Source organism: Sprattus sprattus, assembly GCF_963457725.1.
Source record: "Sprattus sprattus genome assembly, chromosome: 9".
NCBI classification, from domain to species: domain Eukaryota; kingdom Metazoa; phylum Chordata; class Actinopteri; order Clupeiformes; family Clupeidae; genus Sprattus; species Sprattus sprattus.
Window position 1 is genome coordinate 23,814,427 of NC_137928.1, and position 23,731 is coordinate 23,838,157.

Below are 23,731 nucleotides of genomic sequence, written 5' to 3' on the forward strand. Positions count from 1 at the left end.
ACTTCAAAATGATCAGTTTCTCTGGTTTTACTATTTATTGGTATGTGTTAAAGTAAAATGTACATTTTTGTTTTATTCTATAACCTACTGGCAACATTCCTACCAAATTTCAAATAAAAATATTGTCATTTAGATCATTTATTTGCAGAAAAATGACAATTGGTCAAAATAGCAAAAAAGATGCAGTGTCTTCAGATCTCGAATAATGCAAAGAAAACAAGCTCATATTCATTTTTAAACTACACAATACTAATGCTTACACTTAGGAAGAGTTCAGAAATCAATATTTGGTGGAAAAACCTTGATTTAAAATCACAACTTTCATGTGTCTTGGCATGCTCTCCACCAGTCTTTCACATTGCCGTTGGGTGACTTTATGCTACTCCTGGCGCAAGAATTCAAGCAGCTCGGCTTCTTTTCATGGCTTGTGACCATCCATCTTCCTCTTGATCACATTTCAGAGGTTTTTGATGGGATTCAGGTCTCGAAATTGGGCTGGCCATGACAGGGTCCTGATCTGGTGGTACTCCATCCACACCTTTACTGGCCTGGCTGTGTGGCATGGAGCATTGCCCTGCTGGAAAAAACATTTCTCAGAGTTGGGGAACATTGTCAGAGCTAAAGGAAGCAAGTTTTTCTTCCGGGACAACGTTGTACTTTGCCTGGCTGAGGTTTGTAAAAGACCATAAGGATTGAAAAAAGCGGACTGGAGGGTCTTCTAGTTCGTCTTCTCTGATGAGTCCAATTTTCAGCTTTGCCCAACACATGGTCGTCTGATGGTTAGACGGAGACCTGGAGAGGCCTACAAGCCAGAGAGTCTTGCACCTACTGTGAAATCGGACTCATCAGAGAAGACGAACTTAGAAGAACCTCCAGTCCGCTTTTTCAATCCTTATGGTCTTTTACAAACCTCAGCCAGGCAAAGTACAACGTTGTCCCGGAAGAAAAACTTGCTTCCTTTTGCTCTGACAATGTTCCCCAACTCTGAGAAGTGTTTTTTCCAGCAGGGCAATGCTCCATGCCACACAGCCAGGCCAGTAAAGGTGTGGATGGAGTACCACCAGATCAGGACCCTGTCATGGCCAGCCCAATTTCGAGACCTGAATCCCATCAAAAAACCTCTGAAATGTGATCAAGAGGAAGATGGATGGTCACAAGCCATGAAAAGAAGCCGAGCTGCTTGAATTCTTGCGCCAGGAGTAGCATAAAGTCTCCCAACGGCAATGTGAAAGACTGGTGGAGAGCATGCCAAGACACATGAAAGTTGTGATTTTAAATCAAGGTTATTCCACCAAATATTGATTTCTGAACTCTTCCTAAGTGTAAGCATTAGTATTGTGTAGTTTAAAAATGAATATGAGCTTGTTTTCTTTGCATTATTCGAGATCTGAAGACACTGCATCAATTTAGCTATTTTGACCAATTGTCATTTTTCTGCAAATAAATGATCTAAATGACAATATTTTTATTTGAAATTTGGTAGGAATGTTGCCAGTAGGTTATAGAATAAAACTAAAATGTACATTTTACTTTAACACATACCAATAAATAGTAAAACCAGAGAAACTGATAATTTTGAAGTGGTCTCTTAATTTTTTCCGCGGCTGTATAGACGTTAATACATTGTTCCAAACCCTTTAGTTTTAATTGGGTTTCTCTAGATTTTCTTTTCTTCATCAGAAAATGAATTGAGTAGTGCAAATACTCTCCTTCTCTCTCTCTCTCTCTCTCTCTCTCTCTCTCTCTCTCATGTCAATAGGTGTGAACGGGGTCTTTCCAACATCAGCACCTGAACTTATACCAGGTATATTAGTATTATTTATTATGTTTATGTTTTTTTAGTAGTAGTGGAAGTATTGTTATATTCAGTATAATACTATTCTGTCCTTCATTCATAATATTCATTCATTATAATATTCAGCTGTCTGTGATTTGTTTCCTGTCATTGAGTCTTGAGCAGATTGCAGTGGAATGACATCAGTCCCATCTTCCGTCCCAGCCTTTTTATACAGTCATCAATCCATTTCACATTGCTTAACTAGCATATACACATAGTCACAAAAGTGATCATAAAATGAATTCTGAATGTTATGAGGGTGAAAAATTGTTTCACATAAATTGTTTATCACAGTGCACCCAGTGGTCAAATGATGTAACATTTTGCTCCACCTAAGGATGGGATCCTCATACCAAGAGTCATTAAAAAATTGCTGAGATATGATATTTTTGTCGGCATCATAAATTGCAATACAAAGACAATGGAGGGATTTACATATTAATTTCTTTAAATACTTCCTGGGTCATTTTTCATACTAGATAATTATATTTACCTTTACCTGTGTCAGTTGCAGAACCCCCTATGAACAATTTCATGACATTTGGCATGCATCTAGCCTTCTCTAGAATCTATAGAATGTGGTAACAATGCAGTCTGTCAAATTTTGAAAAAAATTTTATCACATGATATTGGCTAGTGAAGCACTGGATTTTGCATAGAACATCATTCAGTAGGTATTGCTACTCCAAGTTGCAGTTAGCTGGGATCATGCGACTTCTAGAGGCCACCCTACCATAAACAATTTGCAAGTGTTTTGAGTGCACCCCACTAGCAAAAAGAGACACAAACCTAATATTCCTTACCTTATCATCCCATGTGTTGCTACAGTCATGCAAAGTTTTATGTCGATTGGTGAAGTCTATTAGTATATGATAACGTTGACCAAAAGTCAGTGGAAAAAAAAGAAAGAAAGAAAAAACTTTGATAAAACCTATATGACCACCCTGAGGAGCAATCCATAATGCTGTGCATGTGCCTGTTAATGTTAATGCTGTATTCGATGTTAGATTTTAGATGTTAGAGTTATATCATGTTCCTTTGTTGTGTAAATGTGGGCTTGAATTTCTGTTAGTGTTTTGAAGTCTGTGTGTAAATGCTCGTGTAGTTTCTGATAGGTGAAAATTCACTCAAGTAAGGACTCTGGAGTTGCATATACGTTGTGTATTAGTGTTCTGTACTTGGTTATGACCACGTATAAGACCCATGGTGTGAATAAAGGGCATTTGCATGAACACAATCAAAAGCAGTGAAATGGAGTCAATGAGATCAATTAAGATTAGCAAAGAAAGTTTTAGATAGCTTGCCGCCAATGGTTTCATAGTCTTTTTCATCAATAATCAGCAAATAGCCGAAGATTTTAGTTCAGTTAAGTTAAGCTACTTAACACCCTACTATAGAAACTCCAAAATGCATCTTTAAACTTACCTACAGGGTACTTTATAGCCTATTGCAAATGCCTATAGGCTATGCTTTTGATAACAAACCACAGGGGTGGTCTGTTTCGACCGTCTTGGTAGGTAGCCAACTGTGGTTTTGCCCAACAGGCCTTCCCCTGAGGAAATTAGTGTGTGAACATTGCATGTAAAAAAAAAAAAAAAAAAAACCTACAACGCCTTTGATGAGAGTGAAAATTGATACGCTATCATGTACACTTCATTATTAAAATCCTAAAAAAAACGAGATACCTAATCCCTGAATAGAGTATGGAAGCCGACCGGAAGTTTGTTGCCTTCAGTGTTTTCATCTGATAAATTAATGGGAATGGACAAATTAATGGATTTTCGCAGAATCTGCAAAAACAAGATGTGAGCAAAACAACGCCAGTAAAAAAAACATCAAACTGTTTGGTGAGATCAAATATGGTTATCAGTCTGTCTTTTGTAACTAACTGCTGTCTTGTCTCCTAAAAATAAAGACAAAGACATGCGTACGCATTGTATTGAAAAGGAACCGAATGAGGGGTCTCTCAAGCATTTATTTAACTACCACGGGCGTTATCTTGTCGATTTTCCAAAACCCCATCAATTCTCTCATAGAGGTTTAATTTCTTAAAGCGGAACTTGCACACATTCTAACGCATTCAAAATGACCACGGTCACTCCCACAGACCCACACGCTCAACCTTGTAGCCTACGCACCTCCGAAACAAAAACTATTGAATGAATTCCAACCAATCACGTAGAATAACAAAATAAACCACGCCCTTTAAAAGATCTGTTAATATTTTAACCAAAGATATAGTAAATACTATTTCTATGTATTACAGCCTAGACCTTTTTCCAATACGGATTCCAACACTAATACACAAGAACAACAGGCGTTTAATGTTATGCCAGCTGCTGCAAGATATCTGCAGCATAAAGCCTGCTCATATGATTGTGGCAAATACGTGTAATATTTCATCATAAACAGACCAGTGTACACGGACCCGAAATGGGGCCGCATATTTTTTGCCTGACACATAATGTCATGGTATCCTGTTTTTATTTGGTAGATAGTCTACATTTATCAACAGATATAAAACACTATTCTCTTTGCTTTGTTGAAAGTGAGTTGTATTCCTCCATCCAAGAAAAAAAAAAGAAAAAACATTATTAGCTACTGTGATTAGCATTATGTCTGAACCTAAAAACCCAAATAGCTCTGAGAGATAAATATAGCAATGTTTACATTACTCAAATATCACGAAGATGTATAGTGTAAACTAACTGATAAAACCTAGAGGGGGGTGAAAAATGATAATGTAACTTGATTATTGAACCGGCGAAAGGCATGGACCTCTGTTTCCTGTTTGAGAGTTCTGTGATCGGGTCCTGAATGGGAGCCCGTGCAGGGCCGTACTGGAGACCCCGCGCTACCTGCACCTCTATCGTCTCGGGTGAGTTTGTTACAATGTAGCATTTTCTCCGTAAATAGAAATAACTACACTTAAGATGCAATGTTTGCATATTGCAAGCTGATTGCAAACCTCAAATCGTTCATGTCCGAAATGCCAACTCAAGCGTGTTTCGGAAGAGGGACAGATTTTAACAGCGAATTCCCAAGCATACCCCCTTGGTCCAAGAGTATTTCCAACATAAACTCATATTTAGCTAGCAAGGATAGACATACGCAATTGCCTTTTGTGCAACACAATGGATAGACCTGACAGTTTTTGCTATATGTTATCGTTGCACGCAAATGATTCTTCAATGCCGTGTCTATAATGTTTTCCTATTTTTAATTTTATACTCAATACGAATAAACCTGTAAACGAAAAATATAGCTAGTCGCTAAGCTATAGCTAGCTGTAGCTGTCCGGATTTGCTGTAAATCGTTTCCAGGTCTCTAAACCTCTATTAGAGAGTTGAAAAATGCATTGTGAATGAAAACGTAAATATTTCACTAACTGCTTTGAAATGGTACTGTTGTCAATCGGCTATTGGGATGCAATTCTTTTACGTTGTGCTGTTTGCTATTAGCAAAGTTGAGCTTCGGCATCGCAGGAGAAAAAGCTCATCTATCCCTGTCTCCATTCATGTGTTGACTGCTCCAGAAATCTGTGTGCGCTCATGTTCAATTGTTTCAATCGTGCCAAATGGGATGTCTCGATTAAATTTAGTTCCGCGGCATCCTGCTGTTTAGTTTTACTATAGTTATTGGCGCCCCCGCCTACTTCATGACCGAAAGGTAGGCTATCAACTCGAAATGATTAGCCTTCCTTATATCATTGATAATTTCTACGAATTACAGAGCTTCGGTACGCTTACGTTAATTCCTATCTAATTTAGGTCTCTGGAACCTCTGGCTTGTACGTACGCTATTGTTTGATTCTTTGGAAATACGATTTGTGTGTGAACCGCGCTTTTCATCGCTGAGAAGGCAGACTAGTCCTCAAGGTTCACAACACAACAATTTTGCCCGCGTCTGCAATAACAAACATTGGGACAATAATCCTAGCCCTGGGAAACTAAAATCACTGTAAGAGATTGGTTCTGTACCATCCAAAGTAAAGCAAATATACAATTGAAGCGAATCAGTGCTGATGGTGATGTTTAAAGCACCAGCCTTATATCTGTTTTTGTATAGTTAAAGTGAAAATTGGCTGTGGATTTAAACGGGCATTGGTCCTGCCACAGGAAGTGTTGCCTGTGTTGTATATGATTTTGTAATTGTCTGTTGGTAAGCACAGGCCTTATTCGGCTGCTCTGTTAATGTTATTGTATAATTCACCCATGTAAGTGACCTTTGCATGAACTCTTCATCAAAGAGAAGTGTAGGCCTACTATGGATATCACTGATTTGTTTTTTTATTTGTCAAGATGTTTTCCTTACACACTTATTTCCTAGTAGCAGGTACAGTCTGCCTGTGTCAGGTTACCTCCTCAAAGCTATTTTGGCTGAACGAAATAAGTAACAGATTGAAGTACTTTTGATTTGTAGTGAAAACTTGCCTTTTACTTACACAAGTTTGATATCCATAGTAATCCATGTCGTGGTTATAGTTTGGCCTACATAGGCTTTGGGAGAAGGTTTTTTTTTTTTTTTTTAGATATATTAGTTATGTAACTCCGAATTTGTTATGCAGTTTTAGTTCACAGGAAAATCATTTGTGTATGTGTGTGAATGTTTATGCCCAAATAACATATGTCTTTAAATATAGCTAGGAAACAATTGCATTTGTTTGTACAGAATCTTTTCCTAACATTTAATCATTTACAGTTGACATGGATGATGAAGACGGCAGGTGCTTGCTAGATGTAATTTGGTGAGTGTGAACATCAACTACATGTTTGAATTTGATTTGCATACATGAACACATCAGCACAGTTAAACTTCTGTTTTTAATGGTTACATCAGAATTGAAGATTGCCCACTTTTATGCTTTACGTTATAAAATTGATGATTTCCCCCCCCCCCCCCCCCCTCCCCTCCTTAACAGTGACCCTGAAGCACTTAATGATTTCCTCCATGGATCAGAATCACTGGTGAGTATTTAAAGGGACTATTGTAAAAAAAAAAAAAGAAAAAAGGAGGGCTGGGGTAAAAGGGGTATTCAAAAGGACTAAGAACTGACAGACATGTCAGGGTGCACATTATAGCATCCTGGAACATCCTGTGGCATAAAAAAAAGTCACATTTGCATCCATACACAACAGGTATTACCACAACAACCTCCCTGCTCCGGCCTCTTGCAATCCTACTTCCCCTCTAGGTGTTTTCAATTTTCCATCTTAATCTTTTTTCTGCTTATGGGTGTTCTTTGACAAATTAGTCCTCCTCTAAATTTCAATCCTTTTAAACTTTCCTCTTTTTAAAATACACAAAATTGACCCACTAACATATTCTAATGCCATCCTTTGATTCTCCCGGTCTTTTCGTTCCCTCTGTAATTGATCCGTGTCCTTGCTTTCCATCCTGATTGGTTGGTGCTTCTCCCTCTTCCCACTTTCTGCTCCTCTGTGTTATAACTTCTCCGGCTCCCGTCCCTCTGTCTCCCTATCTGGTATCTTTATTCTTTCCTGGGTATGTCTGTGTATAGCTGGACACGGACGACCTGTTGGATGGCTCGAGTGACCCGTCCAGCTCGTTCTTCTCCAGCGCTGGGGTGAGTATCACCCCCATCCCCACCCTGCTGTTTCCATCCAATCTATGTGGCATGCTTCTTCCAGACACTTCCTTACCCAAACACCCTCTTCATAGGAACAACTCACTCAAACCCTCATGACACCTGAAGCATTATAACCTTTAATAACCTTTCTTGTCTCTATCCACACTGTTGCCTCTGTTTATTGGTGTTCACTCCTGTCCAACACCTTTGACCAATTCCTGAACTGTCACAAACTATGTGTGTCTTTCAGGACCATGTTTCCGAAGTCCAACCCCCCACTCAGATATCGGCCAGTGAACCGCCCGGGCTCCCTAGAGTCAGCGTGGACCTGGATTTCTTGGAAGATGACATTTTGGGAGGATCCCCCGGAGGGGCTGGCGAGGATGGCGGAAGTAACGGTGTTGGGTCCAATCATGAGCCTTGTGACATCCTTCAGCAGAGTCTTGCCGAAGCCAACATCACTGAGCAGAGCCTTCAGGAAGCAGAGAATGAGCTGGACCTCAGCTCCTTTGGTGTAGGGATTGGAGTGGGAGTTGGTGGGGCAACCCAGATTTTTCCTGGCCCTGCCTCAGGCTCCTCTACCGGACCCACCAATGCCACACCAGACATGCTTGGGTCAGTACTGGCCCACCCAGGTATTCAACTTCAACAACAAGTTATGAATAAGGCAATCAGTGTCCAACCTTTCATGCCACAAATGGGAAATGTGACACTTCAGCCCCTCTCTAGCCTTCAGGCTCTTCCCAATGGGAATCAGTCAAGCCATTTAGGCCTAGGACAGATTCAAGTAGTTGGCCAGCCCACTGTAATGACTATTAATCAGTCTGGACAGCAGATCTTGACTAAAGCCATGGGTGGCTACCAGTTGCATCAGCCTGGACAGGATGGTGTAGCCGCTGGAACCCAAGCTGGCCATGGAAGCTCTGTTTTGAGTTCTGGGGGAGGACTGTTGATTCAAGGGGGCAAGGCCAATATTGGGTCTTCTGCTTTGAATGGGCCAGCTGTAGGTGTGAGTAGTGCAAACACCAACACCAGTAGTAGCACGATGACGGCACAGAGTGGGCTTGTAGGCTTTGGACCCCAGACTTCGGCTCAAACTCAAGGTCAAATCATGCAAAATGTCATCATCCAGAGGACACCAACCCCTATACAGCCCAAACCGACACAAGGAACCATTCAGCCCAAACTGTTCAAACAACAGCACCAACATCCTGTCCCCCACACCTTACAAAATGATGCCAGCAAAGTACAGTCTGTTCCTGTGTCAGCTGCTCAGAATGTGACCTTTTTGACTGGCAAGCCTGGCTCGAATGTGGTCCTGAGCACTCAGGCCACATCACAGGGCGGGCAGTTTCAGCAAGCTCTCTTCAAGCAACAGAACCCCCAAACATCAGGCAAACCCCTTAGTGTCCAACTCCTCAACCAGTCTGGTAGTATTGTCATTCCTTCGCAGGGCCTCCTCCAGGGCCAGAATCACCAGTTTCTCTTGCCTCAGCTGCAAGGGGGACAGATCTTAACCCAACACCCAGGAGGCATCATTACCAGTCAAGGGCCTGGAGGCCTGGGTCAGATTCTGACCAACCAGAACTTCAACCTTAGCCAGGTTTTGGCATCACAGGGTCACCCAGGTGCGCACATCCTGTCTGGTCCCATCCAGTTGCAGTCTGGTCAGATGGGTCATCCAACCCTCTTCCAGATGCCTGTTACACTGGCGCAGACTCAAACCCAAGCACACGCTATCACTGGACATGCCCAGACAGTCATCCATCCCATCCAGAACTCTTTGGCGATGTTGAGCCAAGTGGACGGAGTGAGCCCAACCGTCAGTTTGCAGTCCCATCTACAGCAGCAGGGTAGTGCTGTTGCCAACAGCAACAGTGGTGGAGCTGTTGCAATGGCTCCGTGCCAGCCAGGGGAGAGTGTGACTGTGTTGGGCAGCGCCACAGACCAAGGTACCCACCCTGCACAAGCCCAAGCGCAGCCCTCGATCCTCACCGTGCAGACTGCTTTACCAGTCTCAGCGTCCTGCTCGGTTCCCTCCTCATCTCCGTCCTGTACTGTGGTTACATCTTCAGCACCCATGGCTACTGTTTCACTGACGGCTTCATCGGCACAGCACAGTCCAGGAAAGGTGCTGCTCACACAGCAGGGTTCCAGCATGATCCTCAGCCAGGAGTCTCTCAACATGTTCCTGCAACAGGTCAGTGTGCTTTACTCTCCCTCTTCTCTCTTGGGTTCTGCATCACAAAGCAATAGTCAAGTTCCTTAATGAAAGTTCATCTCTACAAAACCTGACTAAGGCAGTCAAAATGAACCAGTTCCACTAGGGTTTGTTGTGCCACTTGCAGCCAAAAATGACTGAGTTTGCTGCAGTGAATGTCAGTCATTTTGACGTTTATTTGCAATTTCCAGTGGGAAAAGTCCGGCAGTTCAATTGCAATGATTAGGCCTATGGCCAGTCTCACCAGGTCTTATAAGGGTTTGTAGTGGCTGAAGTTCTGTAAAATTGCAGTGATTTTGAGTATTTGTTAAAGCAATCAGAAAAAATGCAAACATTCCATGACTCTTTTTTTCTGAAATATTGTGGTAATAAGATACATTTGTATGTTTGCGGAATCCCATGATCACAAAATCCTGGAGGGACTGATAAACCAGCAACAACTCACTCAGCATATAATTGATCGTGGTGTAATTCATTGTGTGTGTGCGCATTAAAGCATGGTGAAAGTGGCCAGCTGCTAGCTTAAAAAAATTAAATAATATTAATCACAATATATCAGCCAAGGAGTTAAGAAACTATTAAAAGTATTCATAATTTTTTTTCTGAGAAAAGCAGAACCGTCTTTGCTGTCAAAGCTCAGGTGGCTTGCAATTAAACAAACAAACATTAATTCCTCAAGTCAACTTTGGTCATGAATTTCCTCTTAGCCTACATAGCAAATAGACATACAATGTATTATTAATAAATAAAAAACTACTTCTGGCAGCTGTTGGTCTACCACCTGTTTGCAAGCCTTACCCTGTCTGGTTAAAGCAGGTCAGGTGAACCCTTCTAGGTTAAAGGTCAGCTTCTTTTAGGGAAGATGTGCAGGCTAAGCACAGGCCACAACCTATGGTGATGCAGCAACCAGCGATCCACCTTAAAGGACAGAAAACTAATATTTTCGTAAAAACTAAGTTTAAATGTTGTCAGCTAACTAATAAATCCAGTCTCTCATTACAGTGCCGTGGTGTTGGTAATCATGGGATTGGGTTGTGGAGTGAAGATAGGAATATGGAGACCCTGCTTGACCACTTACATATTTTATGCTTCTGAACCTTTCCCTTGCTTGAATTTACAAATGTACTCATGTCAGGACCAACAGCACCAGACAGACAAAGAGCCGCCTCTCCCCTCTGTGGGCGTACCTGCATCTGTTATCGTCAGCGGCAACTTTGCTGGTCTCACTCCCTCGGGCCAAGATGGCCCGTTAGCTGAGCCCCTCCCGGGTCAGAGTCCCGGCCCGTCCCCGGGCCCCACCCACATGGCAGCAGTGGTTTCAAAGGTAGACGAGCCCATGCCCTGTGCTAAGCCCCACCCACTTGCTGCTGCCACTGCTGCCTATTGGATTACTCTCTATAAAATTCTGTCCCCTGCCCACATTTCTTTTCACTGTGCTTCCTTGTCCAGCACTGAACACACCTGTCTAGTATTTTGTCCTTTGCTGCTTCCCTTGCTGCTGTTGCTCTGTGCATTGTCATGTCTGCATTCTGTCTCTTAAGGGATTCACCCAGGTGATCTTTTCTGAGCAGAATACTGAGTCAATTTTAACCCTTACCCGAAAGTGCTTGCTTTTAATTTGTTTACATCCAAATACAAAGATTGGTTTTTGAAGAGGCATGCTTCCTAACAGCATTTTGTCAGTGAGTAATTTGGAGAAATCATAATCATCAGGTGTTCCTTACCTTTCACAGAAAAATCTGACCTTGTCATCTATGCGCTGATTTTAGACTACTAATTCCTCTTCACACTGATCTAAACTAGCTCTACATTCATGTAAATTGGTCATAAGAAACTAAAATATCCACTTATACCTATTGATGTATGTATCCATAAAACAGAAGCAAGAGAATGCAAAATATTTATTGTTGCATCTGCATGTTTTGTTATATGGAGAGCTGTAGATAAAGCAAGCCATGATGGTTAGCTCCTGTATTGAAGACTTATATCATGTTTCTCACTTAATCTTAACTCTGGCTAACACCACTCTGATGCTCTATTGTAAAAATCAAGCAAAGCTCTGCAAGGTGACCTCTTGACCTTAGTGTGGTAGTCACCATTGGAAGTACCTAATCCTAGACATCACTCTCCAGCACAGCCATCACTTCTTCAAAATGCAACCCCCACCACCACCCCACCCGACCCAATACACAGGGAAAATATGTTTGGTGACACACTGGTATCCCTTGCTCCTTTTATGTGCAGACATCCAATAACTATTTCAAGGTAATGCAGGTGTGTCCGCTTAGTGAGATTTGTGTTGCCTTTAAGTTGTCTTTGAGTCCACATAATGTTAAAGTGTACCATGCCGTGATTTATTTCTTTTGAGCTGTGTCGAGAGTAATTTGATCTCTCCAATCTTTATTTGCTCGGACTGCCTTGCTTCTGTTGTTGTTTGGCTTTGTGTTTGAGATAGTGATGTTTGCTCAAGGCATTGAGATGGCCAGCGCTTAGCATGAGTAACCAAAGTATGTAAAGTTATGACACAGAACCAGTTGATTTGAATTGCAGACTTATAGTGTAACTTGAGGATAATTCAATATTTAAAAAAACCTGTTAATATCTGTTTCTGGTCATCTCAATCCAAGTGTCTCTTATGCTACTCGTCTGCTGTTCCCCTGCATTGTTGCCAGTGAAGTGCATGAAAGTTGATAATGACGGCCTCTAAATTCTCCTTGCTTTCAGGTCAACGCAGGACAACAGCAGCCACTGAAGATCCAGACTGCGTCCCCAACCCAGCCAGTACTGGCTACCAGTGCAGTTGCCCCTTCTAGGGCTGATAGCCCCCAACGATCACAGCCCTCTCCCCTCTCCATCAGCCAGCATATCCATTCTCCACTCCCCCAGCAGTCTCAGCCTGCTCCCCAAGTGCAGACACAAACACCCACCCGTTCCTGCACCCCTTCAAATGTACCCCAAATGTTCATTATCCATAATCAGATTGGAGGCTCCCCTCAGCACTCACAGCCCATTCCTCAGATGCTGCATCAGCAGCATCAGCAGCAGCAGCAGCAGCATCAGCAGCACCAGATACAGACACAGATCCAAGTGCCTCTACAGGTACAGACTTCTCGGCCTCCGTCCCAGCCTGCCCCAATCCAGCGAGAGGTTCCGCCGCCTTCTTGTTCCCCCAAGCCCCAACAGGTCCACCCAGCACAGTTCCACTTTGCTCAGCAAGGGGTCACCACCGCTGCTCCTGCTGGGATGGTTAAGCAGGCGCTGCAGATTCCCCAGCTGCTGGGCCTGACGCCTGAACAGCAGCAAAACGTGCAGTTGATTAACTCACAGCTTCAAACGCTCTCATCCATCGCGCAGCCTTCGCCTCAACAGAAGCAGCTTATGGAGAAACTGCAGCAGGTAACACAGTAAACAAGGGGTAAGGGGATTTTGAGGTGGTTGTTGCTCCTTACTCACACATTTGTACTTGTTTTCTTTGGTTCCCAGGTCCAGCAGAGCCTCATCATTCAAGCCAAACAGCAGCAGCAGCAGCAGCAACAACAGCAGCAGCAGCAGCAGCAGCAGGCACAGGCTGCTCAGGCTCCAGTGCCTGGACCGTTCACCAAGCTGCCAGAACCACCGGCCACTCAGGTTGTTACATCGTCTGCCATCGCCTGCCCGCCTGTCACGGTTCCATCCTTGATGCAGCAGAAGTCTGTGCTAGTGAAGTCTTCAGCTACAGGTAATTTCATTCTGTGCTTTATTCAAAAACACATTCTGATGTTTTTCTTTCATTATCAACCTGTTATCATATTTGCCCCTCAGGAGGCTCCAGCGTATAAGCCGTTTAACACAGTCTAAGTCATAGGCAGAGTCTCCCCATGTCTGCGGGAGACAAACCCTTGACTCTGGATGTACCTGGTTTGTGGTTACCAGCTTACGGAAGTAAGCAAGTAGGCCAGACATTAGTTAGCTAGCAACTAGCTATCCAGCTAAAGAATATGGACGGTTACATTTTCTTGAATTGGGTTTAATTGTATTAGAATTCTAGAGTGTATTGCTGTTCTGTCTAGTTAGTTAGCTATCTAGTTAGTGCCAGGTTGCTAACGTTAGGTGGTTGTGCTATGAATTGAAGTTTAAGCTAAAAATACTGTGACTACACATATGTATCATTCATTACTTCAGCAATGTGTCTCAAGCTGCCTTCACTGTCGGGAGTCGCTATGTTGCATCACTCTGTATTTGCATAGAATAGACCTGTATCCTATTTTCGTCTTGCCAAGTTGGCTTTGCAATGGCCACTTGTCTCTTGTCGCTGTAAATCACCAACTCTCAATGAAATTGAATGGCAGGTGGTTCTTTTGTCTCTCCTGGGGGAATAAAACGTTTTTATTCAATGCACATATCTTAAGTCATTTTCAGTCATTAATGGGATGGTGTCTGATTTTTAATAATAGGTTACACAACATGATCTCATAATGAGATATTGAAAAGCTGATGTAACTAACTTAGGTAATGTCAGATTGCACCAACATCTTAAAGCACTGATAAAGTCTTGCTAGCTTGTGAACTTATGTCACCAAGTTTGCTAACATAATAGGTTAGTTTCAATCCAAAGCCTCTCTTGCAATTAGTTATTCATCAAGTATTTTCATTGAATTTCACACCTTCAACAAGGTTATCTTGCAACCTTGACCAGCTATTTAGTTTGCTAAGCAAGCTTGTCAAGTAGGATGATAATGGCTGAAAAGTGTATGTGTTTTATTTTTGAGAGAACCTTGCTAGGAACTGCTGCTCCCCGGCCAAATGGGTGATCACACTGCTTAAATTCAAATTACAAAATAGTGGTGTGATGCTAACTAGCCGGTGTTTGCAAGGAAATGAATTATTTATCTACAGTATGTGAAGCATATATTTCTGGTTTTGGTTCAGATAAAGTAAATGCTTCAGTGGATACTGGCATTCTCTGGAATGAGATTGTGTCACTGGACTGGGAATGTGCCATCTAAAGACATTGTTATATAACTTGTCGACCAGTCGAGTCCACATGTCTGATGTTAGCAATTTTCACACTTTTAGGGTTTGTTCCTTAAAACTCTATGGCAAAAAAATTAAGAATAGCTTTTCGCAGACACTGTTTTCTAGTCATCTGAGGTTAACCTCTGCTATTAGATGCATGACTTGCTTTGTATTCAATCAGGGCAAGGACATACAATGTCAAAAATTCATGTTGAACCCTTTCAAGTGGTTATTTTACTGCCAAGTGCATTATTTTCCAATTTACCAAAAAAAAATATTTTATTCATATAATTGGACGCTTGGGAATGCTAAACCAATGGATTAGAAAATTGCAGTGTTTTGGACTCTGCAGTGACTCCCTCTGCCCTTACTTGCTGGAACGGGAGGGGTGCTATAGGCTAGCTGGGAGATGTCCTTACTTTATTTGGTTAGTGCAAGGATTTCTGGTATTTGTTTGGTTTTGTCCATCAGAGCTAATTTTCTGGTAACTGTTTTTGGGATTCAATCCAGGCCTCATCCTTTTTACATCAAGTGCCTTCACAAAGATGTCTAAGTGATTGTTTAATGTTGACGATTGAGGTTAACATTACTGAGCATTGTTATATGATGCACAAATTAGTGTTTAAGCAACCAAAGTTCTAAGTTAGGTCTGCTATGTTCCTGGTTTTAGTTATCTTTGCGGAAATAAAGGAAAGACTGCATAATACATCTGTTCTTTCTTACATTTTCTGGGGAGAGCTGCAAAACAGATTGTAATTTGTGACCAAGAGCTATAATGTAAGCTGTGTGTGTCCTTTTAATACTTTTTTTCCTAAAGGATGAAAATAGCGTGTCCAAATTCAGAAAACAAATAATAAATATAACCATTGTCAAAAGGCTCACATATATTTGACGGTAATTTAAGTAAAATATGCTTCTGAGGGCAACAGATCTGGCACCCTAATTTGTTGAAATGACATGTAATGATCGTTTTGAATCTACCACATTTATCCCATTCATTGTTCACTGATGTAAAATGGTGTTGTGCAGTTTGATTTGCCCATTCTAACTATGCATTGTTTATTGTTTCAGCCTTGAGTGATGCACAGGTATATTCTGGGGCAGTTGGAGCTGCTGTTAACCAGGCAATCACGTCACAGAGCCTTACCCAACCAGTACAGGTGTGCAAGACCATTATTATAACTTCAGCACAGATTAGTTATGGGCAGTCATAAGCATGATGTGCTCATTAATGTGCACGATTGCTTTAAGTCCTTTGTGTCTTTTGTTTTCTTAGGCTCAGCAGGGAGTCATCAGTGCTATGGGAGGGATTCCTGGGGGGAAAGGAGCACTACAGATTCAGGTGCTTAACCCTGCTCTGTCCCAGATGCCTGTACCCCAACCTGCTGGTCCTGTCCAATCCCAGGTAAAACATGGACATACCAGCACTCCTGCAGCGCTGTCCTCAGATCAGGTCAGGTCAAAGAATCTCAAGCAGCACGCTGTAGCAGGAAAGTGAATAGCAATAGTATTCCAATGATCAATTGTATGTATGTATGTATGTATGTATGTGTGTGTGTGTGTGTGTGTGTGTGTATATATATATATATATATATATATATATATATATATATACAGCCGCGGAAAAAATTAAGAGACCACTTCAAAATTATCAGTTTCTCTGGTTTTACTATTTATTGGTATGTGTTAAAGTAAAATGTACATTTTAGTTTTATTCTATAACCTACTGGCAACATTCCTACCAAATTTCAAATAAAAATATTGTCATTTAGAGCATTTATTTGCAGAAAAATGACAATTGGTCAAAATAGCAAAAATGATGCAGTGTCTTCAGATCTCGAATAATGCAAAGAAAACAAGCTCATATTCATTTTTAAACTACACAATACTAATGCTTACACTTAGGAAGAGTTCAGAAATCAATATTTGGTGGAATAACCTTGATTTAAAATCACAACTTTCATGTGTCTTGGCATGCTCTCTACCAGTCTTTCACATTGCCGTTGGGTGACTTTATGCTACTCCTGGCGCAAGAATTCAAGCAGCTCGGCTTCTTTTCATGGCTTGTGACCATCCATCTTCCTCTTGATCACATTTCAGAGGTTTTTTATGGGATTCAGGTCTCGAAATTGGGCTGGCCATGACAGGGTCCTGATCTGGTGGTACTCCATCCACACCTTTACTGGCCTGGCTGTGTGGCATGGAGCATTGCCCTGCTGGAAAAAACACTTCTCAGAGTTGGGGAACATTGTCAGAGCAAAAGGAAGCAAGTTTTTCTTCCGGGACAACATTGTACTTTGCCTGGCTGAGGTTTGTAAAAGACCATAAGGATTGAAAAAGCGGACTGGAGGTTCTTCTAAGTTCGTCTTCTCTGATGAGTCCGATTTCACAGTAGGTGCAAGACTCTCTGGCTTGTAGGCCTCTCCAGGTCTCCGTCTAACCATCAGACGACCATGTGTTGGGCAAAGCTGAAAATTGGACTCACCAGAGAAGACGAACTAGAAGACCCTCCAGTCCGCTTTTTTCAATCCTTATGGTCTTTTACAAACCTCAGCCAGGCAAAGTACAACGTTGTCCCGGAAGAAAAACTTGCTTCCTTTAGCTCTGACAATGTTCCCCAACTCTGAGAAGTGTTTTTTCCAGCAGGGCAATGCTCCATGCCACACAGCCAGGCCAGTAAAGGTGTGGATGGAGTACCACCAGATCAGGACCCTGTCATGGCCAGCCCAATTTCGAGACCTGAATCCCATAAAAAACCTCTGAAATGTGATCAAGAGGAAGATGGATGGTCACAAGCCATGAAAAGAAGCCGAGCTGCTTGAATTCTTGCGCCAGGAGTAGCATAAAGTCACCCAACGGCAATGTGAAAGACTGGTAGAGAGCATGCCAAGACACATGAAAGTTGTGATTTTAAATCAAGGTTATTCCACCAAATATTGATTTCTGAACTCTTCCTAAGTGTAAGCATTAGTATTGTGTAGTTTAAAAATGAATATGAGCTTGTTTTCTTTGCATTATTCGAGATCTGAAGACACTGCATCATTTTTGCTATTTTGACCAATTGTCATTTTTCTGCAAATAAATGCTCTAAATGACAATATTTTTATTTGAAATTTGGTAGGAATGTTGCCAGTAGGTTATAGAATAAAACTAAAATGTACATTTTACTTTAACACATACCAATAAATAGTAAAACCAGAGAAACTGATAATTTTGAAGTGGTCTCTTAATTTTTTCCGCGGCTGTATATATATATATATATATATACTAATAATCTCAGCAATCGTGTGCATATATACACTTACAATCTCACCAATCTTGTGTATATATATATATATATATATATACTTAAAATCTCACATGTACACCGTGACCAATCGTGTGTGTGTGTGTATATATACACCTATAATCTCACATGTCCCCCATGAAGAAAGTGCAGTTTAATTCACTCTTGAAAGGAACAGATGACTGACAGTTTTTCCTGCACAGGTATTTTTTTGGGGGGGGCATTGTGGTATCCACTTTCATGGGCCTTCCTGTCTGTGAATAGTCTTGCAAGTTGAAACTGTAAACATGTCAGCCAACATCTGACCGGGCACCCTTGTGTTGCCATATGCTATATTGACAGTGGGGTCTCTATGTTAATATTATGCCATTGTATTTGCCTGCTTGCAATCACTATTTAAAAATGATACATTTTCTGTTTTGTGTTATTCAGTATGGTTAAAATGCTGTTCATTTGTACACGTAACAATAGTGTGTTTTAGTTGGTGGTGATGTGGTGCGTTATGATTGGGACAGTAATTCTTTAGATTCAATATGTCCTTATAATGTGGAGTTGGACAACATGTTCTCATAATGTTTTTCTTTACTCTTACAGCAAACGTCAACTCTGAAAATGCCTTTTATCATGGAACCCAGCAAGGAAGCCAGGTACGCACTGATGCAGTTTTGACCGTAGTTGTGGTGTTGAAAGTGAGTTTCTGAGCATGACCTGAAATCACATGGACACGACATGCAGGAGAGTCTGTGGTCCCGCTCTTAATTGTCCGTGTGTCCCACCTGCTCATGTGCAGGATGCTGGAGCAGTTGAGGAAGCAACAGGGGTCAGCCCTGCATCCAGACTACAGCAATCCATTCCGCTCCTTTGAGGACAGCTTGCACAGACTCCTGCCCTATCATCTTTACCAGGGCACAACCTCCTCTCAGCACGACTATCAGAAAGGTACCCCTCTCACCCACCACACATGAATATGTCTCATGTGGGACAATTATGGTCGTCTTACGCTTCACTGTCATTATCTCCCTAGTGGACGGTGAGTTTGAAAGTGTCTCCTGCCAGCTTCTGAAGAGGACGCAGACCATGCTGGATAAATATCGTCACCTGTTGTTTGAGGAATCCAAGGTAGCGGTTTTCATAGAGCCCGGTCTTGTGCCTTTTTTGTGTGTGATCTCCGTCTTCGGGGATGTTATTTGGTTAACTGCTGAATGACTAACAAATGTCGTTTGGTTTTGTCGTGAACAGAGATTGGGTCCCTCTGCAGAGATGGTCATGATTGATCGCATGTTCATTCAGGAGGAGAAGCTGGCTTTGAACCAGGACAGGATATTAGCAAAAGAGAGACCAGGTACGTAGAATTAACATACATTTTTTGGTTTGTGTATTGTGACAAGTGGCCAATTCTTTGTTTTCAGCTAGCCTAATTGTTTATAGATGCATGCTTTACGTATAGATACTGTGTAATAAATAGGGATGTTGAGAATAACTGTTTTGCTGTTAATCTAGGTTATGAATAGCAAATTAATCTACACAATTTTGAAGTCAGTCATTTAAAACCATTAACATTAGTCACTGTGAATATATGCTAATTCCAGTCCTCCATACCTCCGATATGGTCATTTCTCCCCCTTGTAATCACAATGTTACTAGTGGACACTCCGGTGTCGCTAGCGTCCTGCTAAGTGTTTGTACAACTTGAACTGTTGCACGTGTGACTGCTTTGGCTACATAGGGAGGATTGCAGAAGATCATGCGGTGCCTGAATTGTTGAACTAGAAAATAATCCAGATAATTGTGAAACCATGGTTATTTTTTATTTTTTTACTATTAAAAATGCAGTCTGTAATTCAGTTTCGTGAAAGGCTGTGGTTTGTGCTCAACGGCCACCGAATTACTCCCTTCTGTGCTGCTAAACACCGTGTTGATTGGCTGGGATAGGTTATGGCTCGGTCTGAGCCACTGTTGATTGGCTGGGATAGGTTATGGCTCGGTCTGAGCCACGGTCTGAGCCACTGTTTACATTTTTTTTGGAGTGCAGACATTGAACAGACAGGGCAGTTCACAAAAAGTTAGACAAATCTAACTCCTGAAATATAATCTAAACACAGATTTCAAGAAGCACAAGGCCGTTAACATTAGGCTACCACAGTCAGCGAAACTATGTTAACTGTAATTAGCCTAGTAATGTCTGATACAGACAAAATGTTTTATAGGTTACAATAATGTTTTAGAAGCGTGCAATAACTCCCTGAAGCTCCGTGGCTATGTTTTTGAAGCTTGTAGTTCTGCCAGTTAACAGGTGTTTAAAGGATCCATTGCTTAGACTGGCAGGTCATTAGGGTATTGCTTTATGAGCACCAGAAATTAGGCTTCGCTGTGTTTCTGTGTTTGTAGTCTACGATTCCATTTCTTAAAACCCTGATCTAGCTAAGCAATTGTCAGTATCAACCTCTGCATCTTGTGAAAATTGTGTGTTGGACATAAATTGTCCAGTATTCTATTGTCCAGTATTTTAAAGTTATTCCTGTCTTTTCTCTTCGGTCTTCACCACAGAGGAGTATGTGGCCAACTCCTGCTTGATGGACAGTGTCACCGTCAGTGCACAAAGGCCGGTGGCAGTTGAAGCCAGTTCAGTCAGACCAGCCCCACCAGCCGTGCCCCCCATCGTCATCCCCACCCTGACTCCCGTCCCTGCCCCCACTCCAACCCCCAGTCTGTCCTCCGCTCCAGCGCCCCCTTCCATACCCTACCCTCCGACCAAGCTGGTGATAAAGCATGGCGGAGGTGGGGCGTCGGTATCCTGGTCGACCAGCTGTAGTCCCGCTCCTGCCCCGGCGCTTCGGGTGGCCGCGGACTCGTCAGCCCCGCCTTCCTCCTTCAGTCGCACTCCGTCCGCCTCCTCCCGCCCCTCCCACCCCTCCCACGACGACGACGACGCTCTCCCCCAGCGGACTAGCAAACCCCCAATGAAGACCTACGAGGCCCGGCAGCGCATCGGCCTGAAGCTCAAGATCAAGCAGGAAGCCGGCCTGACCAAGGTGGTGCACAACACTGCGCTGGACCCGGTCCACTCGCAGCCTCAGCACCACTCGCAACCGCCCACCCCTGAGATTCAGCCGCAGCCACCGCCACAGCCGCAGCCACGGCCGCCGCCACAGCAGCCGCAGCAGCCGCAGCAGCCCAAAACTCAGGCTGCATTTCCCCCCACAACTACGTCTGTCATCAGGACTCCTGCCCCACCTCCCTCAACCTGCACCTCCTCAGCCTCCTCCAGCAATAGCACAGTCACCACGCATTCAGGCCTCGGCCAGCGTGACGCGCCCCCTTCCTATCCCTGGTCTTCCTCATCTTCCACTTCTGGTTCCAGCACGCAGATGAACGGCACGCTTGAGCACCACGAGGTGTCTGGTGTGAAGTGCAACCCCATATCCACGTCAACTCCCTGTCGGCTACCGCTGCGGAAGACCTACCGCGAAAATGTGAGCCCGCGCATTAGGCCGGGTGTTCCAGGGGGCGGCTGTGAGGTCGTCCCCAATACACAACCGGTCACGCAAAATCCAGCCTTCCCCCTGTCTCCGTCCCCTCCCCCTCCCCCCTCGCAGTTGAGGGCCTCGCCTCAGCCCGAGCGCACAGTGATCGCCAGCGTGAAGCTGGAGCATCAGGGCGGCCGGGCCCAGGAGCGAAGCCGAGGTGAGGCTGGAGGCCAGGGTGTGTCCCAGGCGCTTCGCTCACCCCCGGGCTTGGCTGAGATGGAGGACGTGTTGTACCGCGGCATCAAAAACGCCTACCACCGGCATCACCGGCACCGCCTTCCCGAGCAAGTGGACGGGGAGGAGGAGCAGGTGGGGGCGGAGCGGGACGGCGAGGGGCCCGTTCGGTCCAAACGGTTTGGCGGCAAAAACCGAGAGCGGCCAAGCGGAACGTTTCGAATGGACCAGCACGCGCCCGGCCCTCCCTCCCCCTCTGACAGCTCGTCCTTCACCAGAGACTCTTCACTTCCTGCCAAACGCTGCAAGTCGGACTCCCCAGACATGGACAATGCCAGTTTCTCCAGTGGGAGCCCCCCGCCAGACGACTCTTTGAATGAGCACCTGCAGTGTGCCATAGACAGCATACTCAATCTGCAGCAGGGCCCTGCCGGCCACGCTAGCGGCAGGGGCAGCTCAGGCAGGCCCCCGGGGGCACACTTGCTTCACCACCCGCACCACACCCAACGCACTGTCACCTCGTCCTCTTCGTCGCACAGACCCTCCCCTTCCTCCGCATCCTCGTCCTCCTCTGCGACACAGCAGGTCGGAGGCCGAGGTCAAAACGGAAGCCTGGTGACTCAGACACACAACAGATAACAGCACCCCGCACACCCTACAGGCGGGGTAGACTGAATTATAAAAAAACTGTTTTGATATTTTGATGTTTTTTTAAGTAAGGGAAAAGAAGGGGCAAGCATCAGTTCAGCTGTTTTTGAAAAAAAGTTGAAATGGAAAAAGAATTACACTTTTTAGTGTACAATTGTCCACGTAAGTGTACTTCAGAGAGAGAGTAAGAAGTCCACGCTCAATAATGGAATCAAGAAACTATACCCTTTTTTTATGACGGGTTGCAGTAAGAGGGGCTTTTAGGCCTGTTTGTAAAGCAGCTCCCACCGTTTACAGCACAATTCAGCACAGCGAGTCTCTTCCACAGCAGAATAGTTTTGACAGTATCAGAGGGCTGTACAGATTGACCCTAACCAGTGTGTCCCAGTTTCCAGCCTAATTCTCACCATTGTACTGTGGGTTCATCAGTGTCGTTTAACATAATCACTCTTTATTTTGAATGGATGAATGTAATGTAAATCAATGAATTCTTATTTTTCTGTGTCTACATGGACATGCCATCTCTCTCACTCCCGAGATGAGGTGCTGACGATCACATGAAAGGTTGATGGCCTGGTCCCTTCTCTAGATCATTTAATGAATTTCGCCACTGCTCAGATTTCCATCCTCTTTGGGAATGTTGTGTCGTGTAAGAGCATTTTCAGCTGTGATTAACAGTCAATCTGAATCGAAATCATTATTTGCTCCAAGTTTCAATCAGCTCTAATACTCAATGAGATTTTCACTTGCAACAGTCCACCATTATTTAGTAAATACGCTTTAACTTGAAACCATTCCAAATTCAACCACTCAAAAGTAGACAGTGCTCACAGTGATGAGGGGGTTTGCTCTCATATTTAGTTGCTGAAAAGGGGCGTTAGACTTCTTAATTAAAACATGCATCATGCCACTTCATCCAGGTCAGACGATATGAGTGAGGAACACTGCATTTGTTTCCAAGGAAGAACTTCAATACAAACTGTCTCACTAATTAGTTACTTTTCTAGGGATCTTAAGTTTTTCTGTGAGCACTGAAAAGGCCATTTCCAATAGCCCCGAGGTTACCCTTACAAAGAAATATTTCTGTGTCTGTTTCCAGAAGGTTGACGTTCAAACAGTTTATAGACATGGCAGAAGCAATGACTTGGGAAGAAGAACAATAATAATGTAAAAAAATAAAAATGTAAGAATTTGAAGTATAGTACTACAGATTAATTTTGTATTGTATTTATTGTGTATAATGATGCTTTTTTTTAAGAAAAGGAACTGTACATTTAGTAAAACTGTAAATTAAACCTGGCTTTTATGAAAGATAAACATGCCTTTTTCTTTCTATTCTGGTTATATGGCAAAATGAGTTTGCACACTCTTAAAGGGAGATATGAGCACCTGCAGTGTGCCATGATTCCAAAAATGTTGTGTTTGAGCTCAGCAGCCAATTAAAAACCCCTGC

At 43.2% G+C, this 23,731-nt stretch overlaps 1 protein-coding gene across 2 annotated transcripts; it reads left to right on the forward strand.

Annotated features, from left to right (window-relative positions):
* Nucleotides 1-4,658: 4,658 nt before the first annotated feature.
* Nucleotides 4,659-23,566, forward strand: bicra (BRD4 interacting chromatin remodeling complex associated protein). 2 transcript variants are annotated; one of them, XM_080844275.1, is made up of 15 exons: nucleotides 4,671-4,715; nucleotides 6,539-6,584; nucleotides 6,759-6,804; nucleotides 7,359-7,424; nucleotides 7,678-9,627; nucleotides 10,784-10,972; nucleotides 12,373-13,044; nucleotides 13,132-13,366; nucleotides 15,715-15,803; nucleotides 15,920-16,048; nucleotides 18,524-18,576; nucleotides 18,720-18,868; nucleotides 18,954-19,048; nucleotides 19,169-19,271; nucleotides 20,477-23,566. In XM_080844275.1, the coding sequence occupies exons 2-15, from the start codon at nucleotides 6,544-6,546 to the stop codon at nucleotides 22,267-22,269; spliced, it is 5,610 nt and encodes a 1,869-aa protein (XP_080700401.1). In that variant the 5' UTR covers nucleotides 4,671-4,715; nucleotides 6,539-6,543; the 3' UTR covers nucleotides 22,270-23,566. The 2 variants fall into 2 exon arrangements, with proteins under 2 accessions (XP_080700402.1, XP_080700401.1); XM_080844276.1 differs by lacking the exon at nucleotides 7,359-7,424 and having other exon boundaries at nucleotides 4,659-4,715.
* The last annotated feature ends 165 nt before the right edge of the window (nucleotides 23,567-23,731 follow it).